This window comes from Ursus arctos, chromosome X (genome assembly GCF_023065955.2).
Source record: "Ursus arctos isolate Adak ecotype North America chromosome X, UrsArc2.0, whole genome shotgun sequence".
Lineage (NCBI taxonomy): Eukaryota > Metazoa > Chordata > Mammalia > Carnivora > Ursidae > Ursus > Ursus arctos.
Genome location: NC_079873.1, coordinates 14,704,523 through 14,719,134, shown reverse-complemented (window position 1 = coordinate 14,719,134; position 14,612 = coordinate 14,704,523). Strand labels below are relative to the sequence as shown.

General features: G+C 40.0%; 1 protein-coding gene across 4 annotated transcripts in view; it reads right to left on the bottom strand.

The window, feature by feature from the left end:
• Window positions 1-14,612, bottom strand: part of PPEF1 (protein phosphatase with EF-hand domain 1) — a 122,315-nt gene that overhangs the window by 36,878 nt on the left and 70,825 nt on the right. For all 4 annotated transcript variants that reach the window (XM_026480229.4, XM_044377565.3, XM_057310353.1 and 1 more), the window contains one exon: window positions 1,589-1,755. In XM_026480229.4, the coding sequence (XP_026336014.1) occupies window positions 1,589-1,755 (167 nt within the window). The remainder of the gene's footprint in view (window positions 1-1,588; window positions 1,756-14,612) is intronic.

The window sequence follows — 14,612 nt, the reverse complement described above, 5'->3', positions numbered from 1 at the left end:
GCTGGGAACCTGGAGGTTATCCTTGATTCTCTCCTCTTTCAAGTCCCCCATATCACATTACCATGCTTTAAACCATCATTGCCTAAACTCCTCTTGAATCTGTCTACTTCTTTGCATCTCTATCCCTACTACCTTGGTCTACATGAGAATCCACCATCTATCTCTTCAACTACCTCCTAATTGGCCTCCCACATTCAAATATTTCTTCCTGCTGCATTTAAAACACAAATTTTATGATACTCTTATATGATTATTTCTGTTGTCCTTAGAAAAAAGTCCAAATTCCTTTGCACAATCCAACCATGTCTTATGTCTCCAGCCCTATTAGGGACCATCCTGGACCTCAGTCTGTGCTCCTACCCTCCTAAAGTTCTTTCATATCTAAAAAGTCTTGTCTCAAGCTCTCCCTAAGTTGTCCCCTCACTGTGGAATACCATTTCTCATCCACCACCATGGCTGTCTCTGAATTGCTTATGGTCTCAGGCTGATCCCATACTTCTATGGGAGAACCTTCTATCACACCCCAGACAAGTTCGGTCCCCACTTTTTAAACTCATCACGCTTGAAAAACCTGTTCAACGTAAGTCTTCCCTGCTAGATGTAAACCCTGTGAGGGCAGAGGCCATGTCTCTTTCATTAACCATCACAGACATTAGGTAAATATGATTGGCTAACTGAACAAATGGAAGGGTAAGTAGGCATGTCCAAATAAAAGTGTTGAGCTACATTACATATAAAGGACCTCTGATAACAGTCTGGGATTTTTTTCATCATAGTCTTAGCATCTGTTTCCGTACCTGAAAAATTAGAATTGAAAGTCTATACTCAAGCCGGGGGATGAAACTGCCCCAAAGACAAAACTAATCAGTTGCTGAGCTTTGATCAAGGCACCCAAAAACCTAGAACCACAAACATGAGACATGTCATGCCTTCTACTGCCCTAGAGCAAACTGGTAAAGGAGGGGTGAACGTAGAAGAAAGAAGGGAAAGGGGAACATTTATCACCGACTGTGTCTTTCAGCAAAATTTGGTAAACCATTTAACCAATCTTTATTCCTCAAATCTCCAGTGAGTCAGATAGTTGAAATGCTATGTTACAGCTGTTCTCAAATATGTTTATGAACAATTATGCCAGAAGCAATCACCATGTCGTAAAAAATATACACATCAGTGAAAAACACAGTACTAGTTTCTGAGACAACATCTGAAGCAAGCCAAAAGAGTAGCAACAGAATGATCTCATCTAAGCCTGCTCATAGAACCTACCACACCTCCAAAGCTGGCCTAACACATCCATCCAGGAAACAATTTGGCCTGTGACGGGAGGCATGGGAGGAAGAGAAAGAACATAATAAAAGGGAGAAGCAAGGACAGAACTGGAAGAAAAGATAGGAAGAAGACGTCAGAGCAACATATACTCATTCAGTAGAAGACTGAGGTGGTAAATAGAGGTAAGAATTGAGGTCTCCCTTGAGATTCCCCTCCTCCCTACTTTTCTACACTCACCTCTAACTCTCTGCTAGGAACTAAACATGGCAGTATTTTTCAGTATGGGAAACAAAAGAGGAAATCTAAAGGCCTAGGTTACCTCAGATTCATCATAAAATCTTCATGGTTCCCTCTGTTCAAGTGCAGGTCATTGGGGTAGACAAGAAAACTCACAAACAGGATCATTAGGATTTCTATGGAATGTTTTCCTCGATCTACAAAATCACCATTAAAAATATATGAGTTGCCCCCTGAGGGGAGACCATTCTGTGGAAGGAGGAGAGGGGGAAAAACAAGCAGTTAAAAGAATGTACTTTTAAAGTAAGGCTTTGTACTTAATGTCCCTGTGAACATGGAGAAAAGAGGCTGAGTCAGTTCCTCCACTGGGAAAAAACTCCTAACTTGAGGTAGTTTCACTCTTCCAAGGCAGGCATTTCCTGCAAGGGACCTTGGAAATGAAACATTAGTTTGGGATAGGAAGATTCCAGGGGGATTCTACCCACTACCTACTATGAGTTTTCTCTAAAAGGAGCTGATTTTTATCCTATCAAAAATGGCTAACCTTGGGCACCTGGGTGGCTCAGTCAGTTGGGTGTCTGCCTTCGGCTTGGGTACCGAGTCCCACAGCAGGCTCCCCGCTCAGCGGGGAGTCTGCTTCTCCCTCTGCCCCACTCCTAATGCTCTCACACATGCTCTCATGCATGCTCTCTCTCTCTCTCAAAAATAAATAAATAAAATCTTAAAAAAATTTTTTTTAAATAGCTAACCTTATCTCTTCTTTCTCCGTTAAAAAGAGGGAAACTTCCACCCAAGGAAGAACACTGAACCAAGAGCCAAAAGTCTTTCCTAAGACTTCCTATGTTTAACTTCTTTGGGCTGTGGATCGCTCAATTTACAAAAGGGGAATGATACCATACTCACCCCCTTCCCCAGATCAAACAAGAGAATGGATATGAAAATACCCAGCAAAGCGTAAGGTATCAGGCATCCGTGAGCAGGGCTGATATGTCACCAGTGCACTCTAATACAATTGCACCAGGTGTTGATAGCTGGCAGATACTGTGACTGCTCACTGACCAGGCCATATTAGTTGTTAAAGATCTTGATTATCACTCCTGAGTATGAGATAATACTTTTAAACACAGTGTTAGTAGGAAAAAAGAACTGGGCTCAGGGCAGAGGTCTGGTCTTTATAACAGCTATTGACTCATTTACTTCTGTACCACTAACCTCTAAGACAAAACAAACATGCCAGACCCACCGGGCATATCAGGCCTGGTAGGGAAATGGTCAAGTGCATTTCTATTGCATCATAAAATAAATTCGAATGTTTAAAAAACACATCACAAAGAGAAAAATTTAAGTACTCGTATATCCAAATGTATGTCCCCCTTCAAAAAAGTTACCTTCAGGCAATAATACACATATTCTAGTTATATTAATCTATTTCAAACTATTTTCAAATTCCTCTTTTTTTAGATTTCAAACTACAAAAGAAAATCTTATCACCTTATAGTCACCATCCTAGTATTTATGTACATTTAATATTATTCATACCAATATAGTAGATGTAGTTGAAAAAATATATAATACAGGTTACAATATATAACTCAGGGATTCCACAACTCATCATGCAATGTAACATGTTCTGAAGACAACTGGAAACAAACAAGCAAGCAAGCAGTAGTATAGTGTCCTGGGCCAGGAATAAGAAGACTTATTTGCTAGTCCAGCTCCACTATTATCCATGTGTCCTTGGATAAATTATTTAATCTTTACGAGCTATAGTTCCCTCATCTGTAAAATGGGGATGATAACTCCCATACTTACCAGACAGGGCTACTCTGGAACTCAAATGAGACTCTGTGTATAAAATTGAATGAAAACCATAGAGCACCATACAAATGAGAAGATTCATTTTATTATGACCTCCATGTTATTTCTAATTTTAAGATCCCATTATTTTATATTTTCTTATACATTAATTCACATACCTTTATCACATTGGGCTGAAATAGTGTGAGCCAGTTGCAAAAACACAGGCTATTGCTTATCAAAACTTAAAGAAAAAAGGAGGGATTCTGCATCTCTGATATTCTTCCTTCCCCCAGCCTTCAGCTGGCTGGGATGAGTGAACCAGAGGAATCTGAGGGGTGTTAGAGGCTATAGGCTCTCTTGGGATTCTAGGCCTGGAGGGGGCTAGAGGAGCAACAGTAGAGAGCCCTGGGGTGAGAACATGGAAGAACTAGGCCTGAGGGGACCTGTGCACCCCTTGATTAAGGGGAGACCCTGACTCAGAGCATTAGTGCGGTTCTTGTTTGGGGGAGACGGAGCTGGATCTTATAGAAAAAGTGTAGGGAACTTCATCTCTGTTTCTGAAGCTAAAAGAAAACTAACACTTGCATTTAGGGATAACTAGGAACATAGAGACTTCCTCTCAGACTCTTGATGCAGGAGTAGCAACTGTTGTGCCTTCAAGTGTAGACAGGCCTAATCTAGCTTAAGCAGAGAATAGAAAATGAAAATAACCTAACACTTAAGGGGATCCGGTAACCAGAGAGAGACAGACCAATTAGATCTGCTAAAGTTCTATCCCCTAATGAGCTAGAACTGTTGGAGGACAAACGAAAACTTAAAAAAAAAATGAGAGGACCATAAAATAAAGAACAAAATGTTAATAATTCTTGCCATTTAAAGTGTGCTATCCAAATTTAAAATATCAATAGATTAGAGCTGATTAAAAGAAACAGTGATTGGAAAACACATTATTGACCCGAAAAAGCAAACAGATGAAAAAATCTCTCACACAGATTAAAAAGCAAAATGTTGGAAATCATAAGGAATGGGTAGGAAATTAGAGTTCAGAGCCAAGAGAACTAATTTGCCAATAATCATTCCAGAATCAGTAAAAAGGAACAGATGGAGAAGAGGCAATAATTACATAATGAAGAGAGGGAGATTTCTGTGGTTAAAAAGGGACTTCAGCCATAAGTCTGAAAGAGATCCTGAATCCTATGCACAATTGATAGGGGAAAAAATATCCCTATTACCTGGTAAAAGTCTTAGAAGCTGCTAGACAGAAAGAGCAAGTTACAAAGGGAAAAGAATCATCCTGGCATTAGACTTCCCAGATGCAGTAGTGGGAGGTAGAAGAAGGTGGAATAAATCTACAAATTAAAGACAGAAAATGACTATGAACCAAGAATTCTATATTGGCCAAAACATCATTAACTTCTTAGGGTGATAGATAATATTTAAAATGTGTAAAGGATCAAATATCAGCAACAACATAAAGGATCATCAGGGTGGAAAAAAGACAGGTGAGTATGCAGTGATCTAATACCACAAAAACAATGAACACGTATCGATTGCTTGTTATATGCTAAACACAGTTTAAGGTGCTAAAAACACAGAAGTAAATAATACAAAGTCCCTGCATTCACGGAGCTTTCATTCAGAGAATATAGCACCCACATGCCCCATAGAGGAAAACACTCAAGGAAATATTCTAATGAAGTAAAAGCCAAGGAAAGACCCAAGTGGAAAGAATATATTATATAGAATACAGATGGGAACAATGAACCCTCCAGTATATAAATAGAAATATAAATCAATAATGATAATGTGGAACTTGCGTTTAAGTACTAAACAAGGATTCTAGAAATAGAAGACACATACTATGAAGAAAAACCTAATAATGGTCAAGAACTAAAAATATGGCATGAGCAGTAACTAGAATTTGCAGGGGGAGGTTAGGGGAGAAAAACAAATTCTCCACAAATCTCATTCCAATGGGGGACATATATGGAAAGCATGAAAGTAAATACATTTATCTTACTGGAGGAGAGAGAGGATAATGGTGGAAGAATAAAGTTATAGCTATCTGAGAAATATACACACACAATATTTATCAGAAATGTCAGGAATGGGAAGATAACCACTACTGAATGGAAAAGGACAGTAAAAACACCAAAGAAAACAATAAAGAAAACTTCACCAAAATAGCAAAAAGAAAAGGGAGAAGATGAAACATAGTAAAGTAAATAGTAAGCAAAATAAAATAGAAGAAAACTTTTCAAAAATATATGTTGTTATACTAAATGTGAATGAGTTCAATTCTCCCATTAAAATACTAAGAATACTAGACTATATTAAAATACAAAACTCAGGTATATATAGTTCGTGAGAAATTAAACATTAAAAAAATAGGTAAAGAGAGGTTGAAAACAAGGTAAATATAACAAAGAGAAAAAAATGTAAATATTGATACACGACAGTGGAATTTAAAAGTGCTAAACATGATCACAAAGCAACATGTACATAATAAAAGACACTTAAGAAGATACAATCCATAAACTTGTATTCAATAAACAAAAGAACAAGTTTTTGCTTCATATATTTAACTACTATAAATGCAAGAAGAAACTGTTTAAAAATATGAACACAAATACAAAATTCAGATTAAATTATTGGTTTAAAATAATGTCTACAAATAATGTCTACAAATTCTTGACACTCCCTTTAAAAGCTGAAGCCTAATTTGCCTCCTCTTGAATGTGGGTTGGATTTAGTGATTTGCTTCTAGTAAATTGGAAAAATAAAGCAGGTGGGGCGCCTGGGTGGCACAGTGGTTAAGCGTCTGCCTTCGGCTCAGGGCATGATCCCGGCGTTGCAGGATCGAGCCCCACATCAGGCTCTTCCGCTATGAGCCTGCTTCTTCCTCTCCCACTCCCCCTGCTTGTGTTCCCTCTCTCGCTGGCTGTCTCTATCTCTGTCAAATAAATAAATAAAATCTTTAAAAAAAAAAATAAAAAAAATAAAGCAGGAGTGATAGTGTGTATCTTTGGAGATTAAGTCACAAAAGACACTACAGCTTCCTGCCCGCTGTCTCTTTTGCATTACTCACTCTGGGGAAAGCCAGCTGCTATGTCATGAGAACACTCAGGTACCCTATGAAGAGGAACCAAAATGTCGTGCCTATAGCTACATGAGTTAGCAATCTTGGAAATGGGTCCTTGAGCCCCAGTCAACCTTTCAGATGAATGCAGCCCTGGCCAATAGTTTGACTGCCACTTCATGTGAGACTCTAAGCCAGAACCATTCACCTAAGCTGCACTCAAATTTCTGGCCCACAGAAACTGGGAGATACTAAACGCTTATAGTTTTAAACTACTAAGTACTGGGGTAACTTGTTACACAGCAATATATAAAACACATATTTAGACAGATACATTAGAAACTAAATATGTGGAAAACTGAATACTTAATCAATGAACTTAATTTAATACGTAGATATAGGAAGAAATTTACAGCCCATAGAGAGTACAATTAATTTTTCATATGTCCAAGGAGACTTTATGAGAATCAATCATGTATTTGATTTCAAAGAAATCCTGAATAAATTCAAAATAATAAACATTTCATAGGATATATTCTCATATCATAATCCAATAAAGTTTGAAATAAATAATAAAATATGATTCAAAGAATTCCAGCTCCTTTAATTAAGATCCTTGGAAATTAAAAATTGTCATCTCAATAAGCATTAGATCAAAGGGAAAATTACAAGTTTGATAGAAGGCTCAATTAAAACTAAAATTAGAAAAGATGTGTAGGGGGGAACCTGGGTACCTCAGTCGGTTGAGTGCCTAACTCAGTTTCAGCTCAGGTCGTGATCTCATGAGTCATGAGATTGAGCCCCACGTCAGGATCCCGCTGACCAGGGGGGTCTGCTCAACTAGAGATTCTCTCCCTCTGCCCCACCCCTCACTTGCTCTCTCTCTCGTGCGCTTTCACTTTCTCAAGTAAATAAATAAATCTTAAAAAAAAAGAAAGAAAAGATGTGTAGCTTTAAAGCCTTCATTATTAAAGAAGATGCACATGAAAGACTATTCATCTCAGGAAATTAGAAACAGGACAATAAAGTCAATCAAATAAAGATAAAAGCTGAAATTAATGAAATAGAAAGCAAACAAAGAAGAAAAAATGCATAAATCTGAAAGATGATTCTTTGAAAGAATGAATAAAATTGATAAACTCATCATGAGCCTGATTGAGGATAAGTGAAAAAAGAATTTAAAAATATGTAACGGGGCACCCGGGTGGCTCAGTCAGTTGGGCATCTACCTTTGGCTCGGGTCATGATCTTGGGTCCTGGGATTGAGCCCCGAGTCGGGCTCCCGGCTCAGTGTGGAGTCTGCTTTCCCTCTCCCCCCTGCTCGTGCATGCTCTCTCTCTCTCAAATAAATACATAAAATCTTTAAAAAAATTTTTTTGAAAAAAAAATATGTAAGATTAGGGGTACCTGACTGGCTCATCCATAGAGCATGTGACTCTTGATCTCAAGGTTGTGAGTTTGAGACCCACGTTGGGTGTAGGATTACTTAAAAATAAAATCTTTTAAAAAATATGTAAGATTAAAGAGTAGAAAGAAAGACACAGAGAACTAGATAAAAGAGTTACATATATGTAAACAATATAATATCAACATCTAAGGCAATGTAATTTTATAGACTAGAGAAACGGAGGATTTCCCTGAAAATAAGAAACTATGAGAACTGAGAACTGATTCAAAAGAAGTAGAAAACTTGGACAGTACATCTTCCTGTGGCTTTATAGCAGAGCTCTATCTCAATTTTTTTAAGAGCAAATAGTTTTAATGTTATTTAAAGCAATGATTCCCATCCTTGGCTATACATTGGAATCATGTGGGGGGCTTTTAAAAGTCCCTAGGTGTCCATCCGAGTCTCTGAGAGTAAGGCTCACATATTAGTATTTTTTTCCCCAATTCCTTACGTATTTACAATGTCAAGTTTGAGAACGAGGGCCTTTAAATATTCCAAACCATAGAAAAAGATGAAAATCTTTTCAATTCACTTCATGAAACCAGCATAACCTTAATATCAAAATATGAGGAAAGCATTCAGTGGTTTAAAATTTTATTTATTATATTTGAATAGTAAACATGTTTTCCACTGTGATGACAAATTTTCTTGTATTAGAACTTCTCATCTCCAGTTAAATCAGACTGTAGGTACTTCACTTCTACCATGGGCAAAGAATAATGAATTCCTTTAGTCAAACCTAATTTTAAGCCCAAAATAGTAATGCTCACCTAGGCCATCCACCTTATATGGCACCCTTAACATCCGGTGAGTTCCAACCTTTTCAAAAAATTGCACATGTTGTCAAACGACTAAGATTGGTGATAATGAAGCTCATTCGATAGAATATGTCACAGTCTCTGAAAGTGATTCTAAAAGGAGTCTTAAATGTCTACTGAACTCCTGTACACGTTAAGCCTCTCAGAACAGCCACTTTAAAAGAAGGCAAGACTTATATGACTATATCAGATCTGCCCTATTGGTTCAGGATTAGTCATATTACTTTATGCAGTGTGAGTTCAAATATATTTTTGTCTTAGAATAATAAGGAAACTAGAAAACGGATGAGAAGTTGAGGAGCTAAGTGTCCTTGTACATAAAGTGTTTAGGACACTTAGGCTTCTGGCTACTGAGATTTGACGGGGTTTCCTTCAAAAAACCAAAAACTTCTGCTACAACCCATCCTTCACTCAGTTCCAATAACCAAACTCTCTGGCTTATTCTGCAGCCGATACACAACAAACCATCTATGACATGGAAATGAAGTTGACAAATATAGAAAACCCAGGGTAACTACAACTCTGAACAGCATTCAGATGACCTGAAGGGCAAAAAATAGCAGACCACAATGAATTAACTTGAATAGAGAAAAAACAAGATGTTTCCCTATATATATTCTCACCTACTTCCTGCTGAAGTATTTTACAATAAACATCTAGATGTTATACCATTTTTTTGCACATTTTCCCAAGGCACATCAAGCAATAACCTCTGGACCACAGCTCCACAGTATGTTAATTTTTATTTCTTTTGCAAACCCTGTTTTAGAGACCTGTTCTTTTGATTGCAACATACTGCCTTAATCTCCAAAGAAAAAGAATTGACTACTGTGTCATCGTGCAGTGTATCAGCAATACAGAAAAAAGAAAATATTTAATGACCTTCTCAAGCAGAAAATCATGGGCATGGAGGGTGGAGGACAGTAGGGAAGAGAGAAAGAAAAGGAAGACAAGGTGGCGTGGCTTCCAATGGACAGCCTCAGTGGGACCCCCACAGGGTTAAGAGTTAATTAGCTTCTCTCCATCCATGTGTACCTCTTTTTCAGCTTCAGGAGGTCTCCACTCACAGCATCAATTTAACAAACCAGTTTGCCAATACTTGATCTAAAATTTTGAGCTTTCCATTCAATGAGGAAAAAATGTCTTATAATTTTAGCAAGGCTGATTGAGGCTCTGAATGAAGTATTTCACAATGGTCATTCTAATTCAGCAAAAGTGGCTGATTAAAATTAACCTTTTCAGAAAATAAAATCTAAAAATATAACTTAACGAATGCTATGTAAATTGCTTCATTCAATGGTATTTGAAGCCATATAATGTTGAGATGCCCTTTTAGCAAAGGTCTGTCATGGTTAACAATGAGGAAAGCATTCTTTTCAAACCCAAATAGGATCGTAGCTGAAAATGTCTAGCTTAGTCTTAAGGTGTTAAATGATACAATTTGTAAGGACAACCAAATATGAAAGGAACCAAAATCTCAACACAAATAATCAAAAGCAATCACTGGTATGAATCCCATTATTTATTACAGGGCACCGCAAAAAGTGTGTGAGAATAAAATCTTTTCCAATCCTCCAAAACTTCCCTTCATGATTTAGGCACTTACTAAATGACTAAAATTCCTTGAATGGGTTGTCTTAAATGTCACCTCCTCCAGGAAGTCTTCCATGAGGTGAGGTGCCCCTCCAACGTGCTACCTTGGAGCCTTGTGCTTATCGCTATCATCAATACGTCCACCCTGACCTGTCTTGTCTTTTTACTAGTTGACCTTCCCCACTAAACTGTGATGTCTCTGGGGCTGAAAAGTGCATCTTAGTCTTACTGTCTTGCCAACCCTTAGCTGAGTACCTCATTCATAACGGGGGTTTAATAAATACATGTGAAATGAAGAAACTTCATATTCAGCTTTGTATCTTCTCAGTTTTCATAGAGTGCCTTGAACACTGCAAGGACCAGATAAAAGTGCATTAAATGAATAAATTTGTGGACAGACTCACTGTTGTATATGATTGGTTATAAGGATACCAGTCTTGAACTAAACCGACCGCTTAGATGAAAAGAGTAACATGGCAAGACATCTCAGGGACCCTCCACTGTAACTCTCCTTCTCAGGCTATGCCTTTGGTCGGCCTTGGGCCAGCCCCAATTCTGACAAGGAAGAAATGGCCTAGCAAGGCACCCGCTGAAAGATGAATAACAATTTTGCCTTAATTCAAAGCCTGGGGGTTTCCTGGTTTCTCTTTTGGGTTGACGGAGAGGAATCAGTCAGAGCATAAGAATATAAACTTCAGTGATTTATAGCTCCATAGATCTCCAACACCAGTTTGCCAAACTATTTCCTGAAATTCAAGTTCAATCAGAATGTGAATAGAACACATTGTGAGAAATTAAATAAGAAAAAATAAGACAAACATCAGTTGATGATTTTACTAAATAAATAACAAATGAAATAAGGGTAAGTGAAAGCACGGCCGCTAGGTGCTTCTAAATAGAGGACAGAGAGCCTGTGGCTTACACTGAGGTGCCTCAGTCCCGCACACTCGTGGATGAACCAGAGCAAAGGGCTGCACACGGGGCGTTCCATGTAATCGGGAATCAAAAACGCACTGTTGATGCATTGAGTTTTGCAGTATGCATCATCCACCATGACAGAAGCCCTACCACTTCCTGAAGCAATTGAGAGATGGCTTAGGTCAGAGTTGACACCTGCTGTCAACCCCCTGTGAGGCCACAGGGAGAAATCCACCACTCCCTTTTCTCCTGCCTTGTTCCAAAGCTGTGCTTTCTTTCCCCCTCATCTACTTCCCAGGCCCATTATGCTTCTCTCAACTAATCTCCCTTTTTTAGTCCCCTCATATTCTTTTGTCCTCCTATACCTAAGACCCAATAATGATACTCACTCATACTCTTAAGTATTGCTAAGATGAATTTTCCAGATCACTGAAGCTTACTGCTTTAAAAGCTAAAATGCGTTTTTAAATTACTTTAACCATTTTAACTCAGGGTTTTGAAAATGTGCCATTTGTTCTCTCTACTTCTTAACAGAATGTGCACCAGAGCCCTTGACACTTTCTTGACCCTGCAGGCTTGTCAATCTAAGCATCCTCTCAGGTACTTCTGAGAAATATAGAACTCTCTTCCCTGTACACTTTTCCTATCTCATACTTACTTATAGGTCTAGATCTCCTCTGTCAGTAGGAGCTTTACTTTTCATGGTTGTCCTCATTTCTCACTTCTGCCTGTCCCCTTCCACTCCCTAATCTGCCGGGGTGGGTAGCAGACAGGCCAACTTGTAGCAAGAATGTGTCAGATAGGATTTTACTGACACAATGTTCACTGGTCTTTGAGTACGGGCCCGGGGCCGATGCTGTGAGGAATGTTCACTGGATCTGTGAGAGCGATTTCAAGAACTCACAGACCCTTTCTCCTTAATTGCGTGGGTGTGGCACCACAGAGGAGAGCAAAGCGAAGGTAAGTAAAGTACCCCGGAGTCCGCCCCCTGGATAGGGGGGTGTCACTGTCCTTTGTATTCTGGTAGAAACATCGTTTCCCGAACAGTTTGTGTGCCTGGTTTCAGGCCGCACTGTACCCTTGCAATCCTATTATCATTCCTCATTTTAAACTTCAGATAAAAAATGAAACAGAAAAAGGCAAAATGCTGACCCTCGCAACTGAGACCATCATGTGAAGGAGCTTACTCAGACATCCCTGAGTGGCTGCCCTTTCCTCTCTGGGCCTGTAACTCCGGACCATCCGTGGCCTCGCTGTCCCTAAGCTGAGTGACTCACCATCATCAAGAGCCCATCAGCTCCTTCTCTCCTCTCAGACCCTATTAATGACAGCACCTTCTCAGCTTCTGAGAGTGGAACCTTACTGTCTTCGGTGGCTCTTCCCTCAGTTTCCCCTTTCAAACCAGGCAACTTCAAGATTCTGGTGCACACGGTTTATCCCACATCCGAGATGCACTTCAGCTGCTTCAGGCTCGTGCCTGTTAAAACTTGAATTCATGTTTTCTAAACATCTCTCTCACCTCCCTCTCCCCAAATCCCTCCCAAATAAGAGTGCCCTACTCTTCCACTGCTGGGCTCTCGGTCTCCACTTTTGGAACGCTGTCGTTGGTTAACTCTCAAAATACTTCTTGCTTCCATGTGAATGCTATATTTTCACCTTTAGTTCTTTTTATGGTACTTCTTACCACCCACCTCCTCCTGCTCAGTCTTTACGTTAGCACTTTCCAGTTTTATATGTTCCATACTGCTCTGCCGATAGAATTAAAGAAACATGTTGCAATTCTCTTTTCTCATCTGTCTACTCCCAAGTCCTTTCCCTGATCACATCTTAATATCTTCAACTACCTCTCAAGAAATTTGTGTTTCTAAATGCCTCAGAAGTCATTTTCCCCACCTAATTTACTCAACTATTTTCCCTTTTATATATCTCCTCAAGCCTCTAAAAACATAATCTCTGGATTTTTCTCTTGTGGTTGTTCCCCACATCCCCCTGCCCCTTCTTCCTGCCTCTGATTGTCACTGTCAACAGTAGCAGGACTGAATGTTTAATATGGCGCCATGAACTGGGTTAAGTGAATCTCATTCCCCAAACTGTGTAACTCCTTAGTGTCCTCTCACCAGTCCATTCTCCCACCTCTCCCACAGCTTTCCAATTTGGCCAGTAGAATCCCCGTTTCATGGTAAATAAACTCTCTTCTGCCTTCAACTCATTCAGAAGACGTCCCTCTGGAAATCTGGGCCTCCCCTAAGAAGGCTGCCGGACTCCTCACATGCTCCTCAGAGCCACTAAAAGACCAACATTTTGCCAGCCTCGGCCAAAAGCCCCTCCTCCTTTCCAGCCCACGACCTCTCACTAGCCTTCCTTCCCCTGCTCCTCACCTCACAGTCCTGTGGGCAACTCACTTAACACACCTGCTTTCCACATCCTCGACCCCCTCATCTCCAATATTCTCTTTCACTCATTTCAGCCACCCGCATCCTGGACTCCACCTTGGACACACTCATCTCCCAGGACTCTTCCCCATAGAATTTCCCACCCTTCCTGCCTCCCAAGGCCCTTGCCCCAGCCCGTCTGCTCCCTCACTCAGAAAGCATGCCAATCCTGCAGTCCTCCTGTTTCTCCTAGTTGACTGGCCCATCCTGACTTCTCTTCCTTCCCTGCCCAGCTTGGATTCTGTGCTGGATCTCAGGAATCTCTCTTTTACTAGCACTGTCAGCTCCTTCCCAGAAAACCTTTGGCTGCACTTCCTGGCACCAACTTAACTTCCTGCACAGCCTCCTACTTCCTCTGCTCCCACTGTCTGGCTACCAGGCTCTGGATCCTTGCTTAGGTCTCCTGCAGTCCTAAGCGTCAGCTCCATGCATCCACTCCTGGTTTGGCCCACTCCATTCCCTTCTAAGCTTCCACTCCAAATGAATGAAATTAAAACCTCGCATTTCTGTTGTAATTTATTACTTTAAAAAATGCTTTTGGATATTTGTTATTTTATCCATAAGACAACCTTTTGTGGGGTGGAAGCTCAAGAATATTACAGCCAAAAAAAAAAAAAATTGAGTTTCACGGACGTTACCTGGCTTACTTAAGCTCTCACAGTCTCCAAAGAGTAGAAATGATTGGCCATGATAATAATCAGAATGTATTTTCTTTCAACCATCTGAGACACCCATGCTGTGCCCAGTTATTCAACATGCTAGCTGTGGGGACTGGCGCAGGGATCAACACGAGACATCAAGGGATGAAGGCAGAGGTCACCTCAGGATCAGTTGTCCCAGAAGCAAATATTCAGGTTGTCACTGCTGGCTCAGAGAGAGAACTGAATCCCATTGCAGAGATGCAGAGAAACCCCCTGCCAGCCCCGCTGCTCTGTGCCCTCTGTGTGGGCCCCCACAGCCGAAACCCAACAAATGAAGAGGAGTCACATTGCTGAGCTCAGTGATGGTGAATCAGGGTA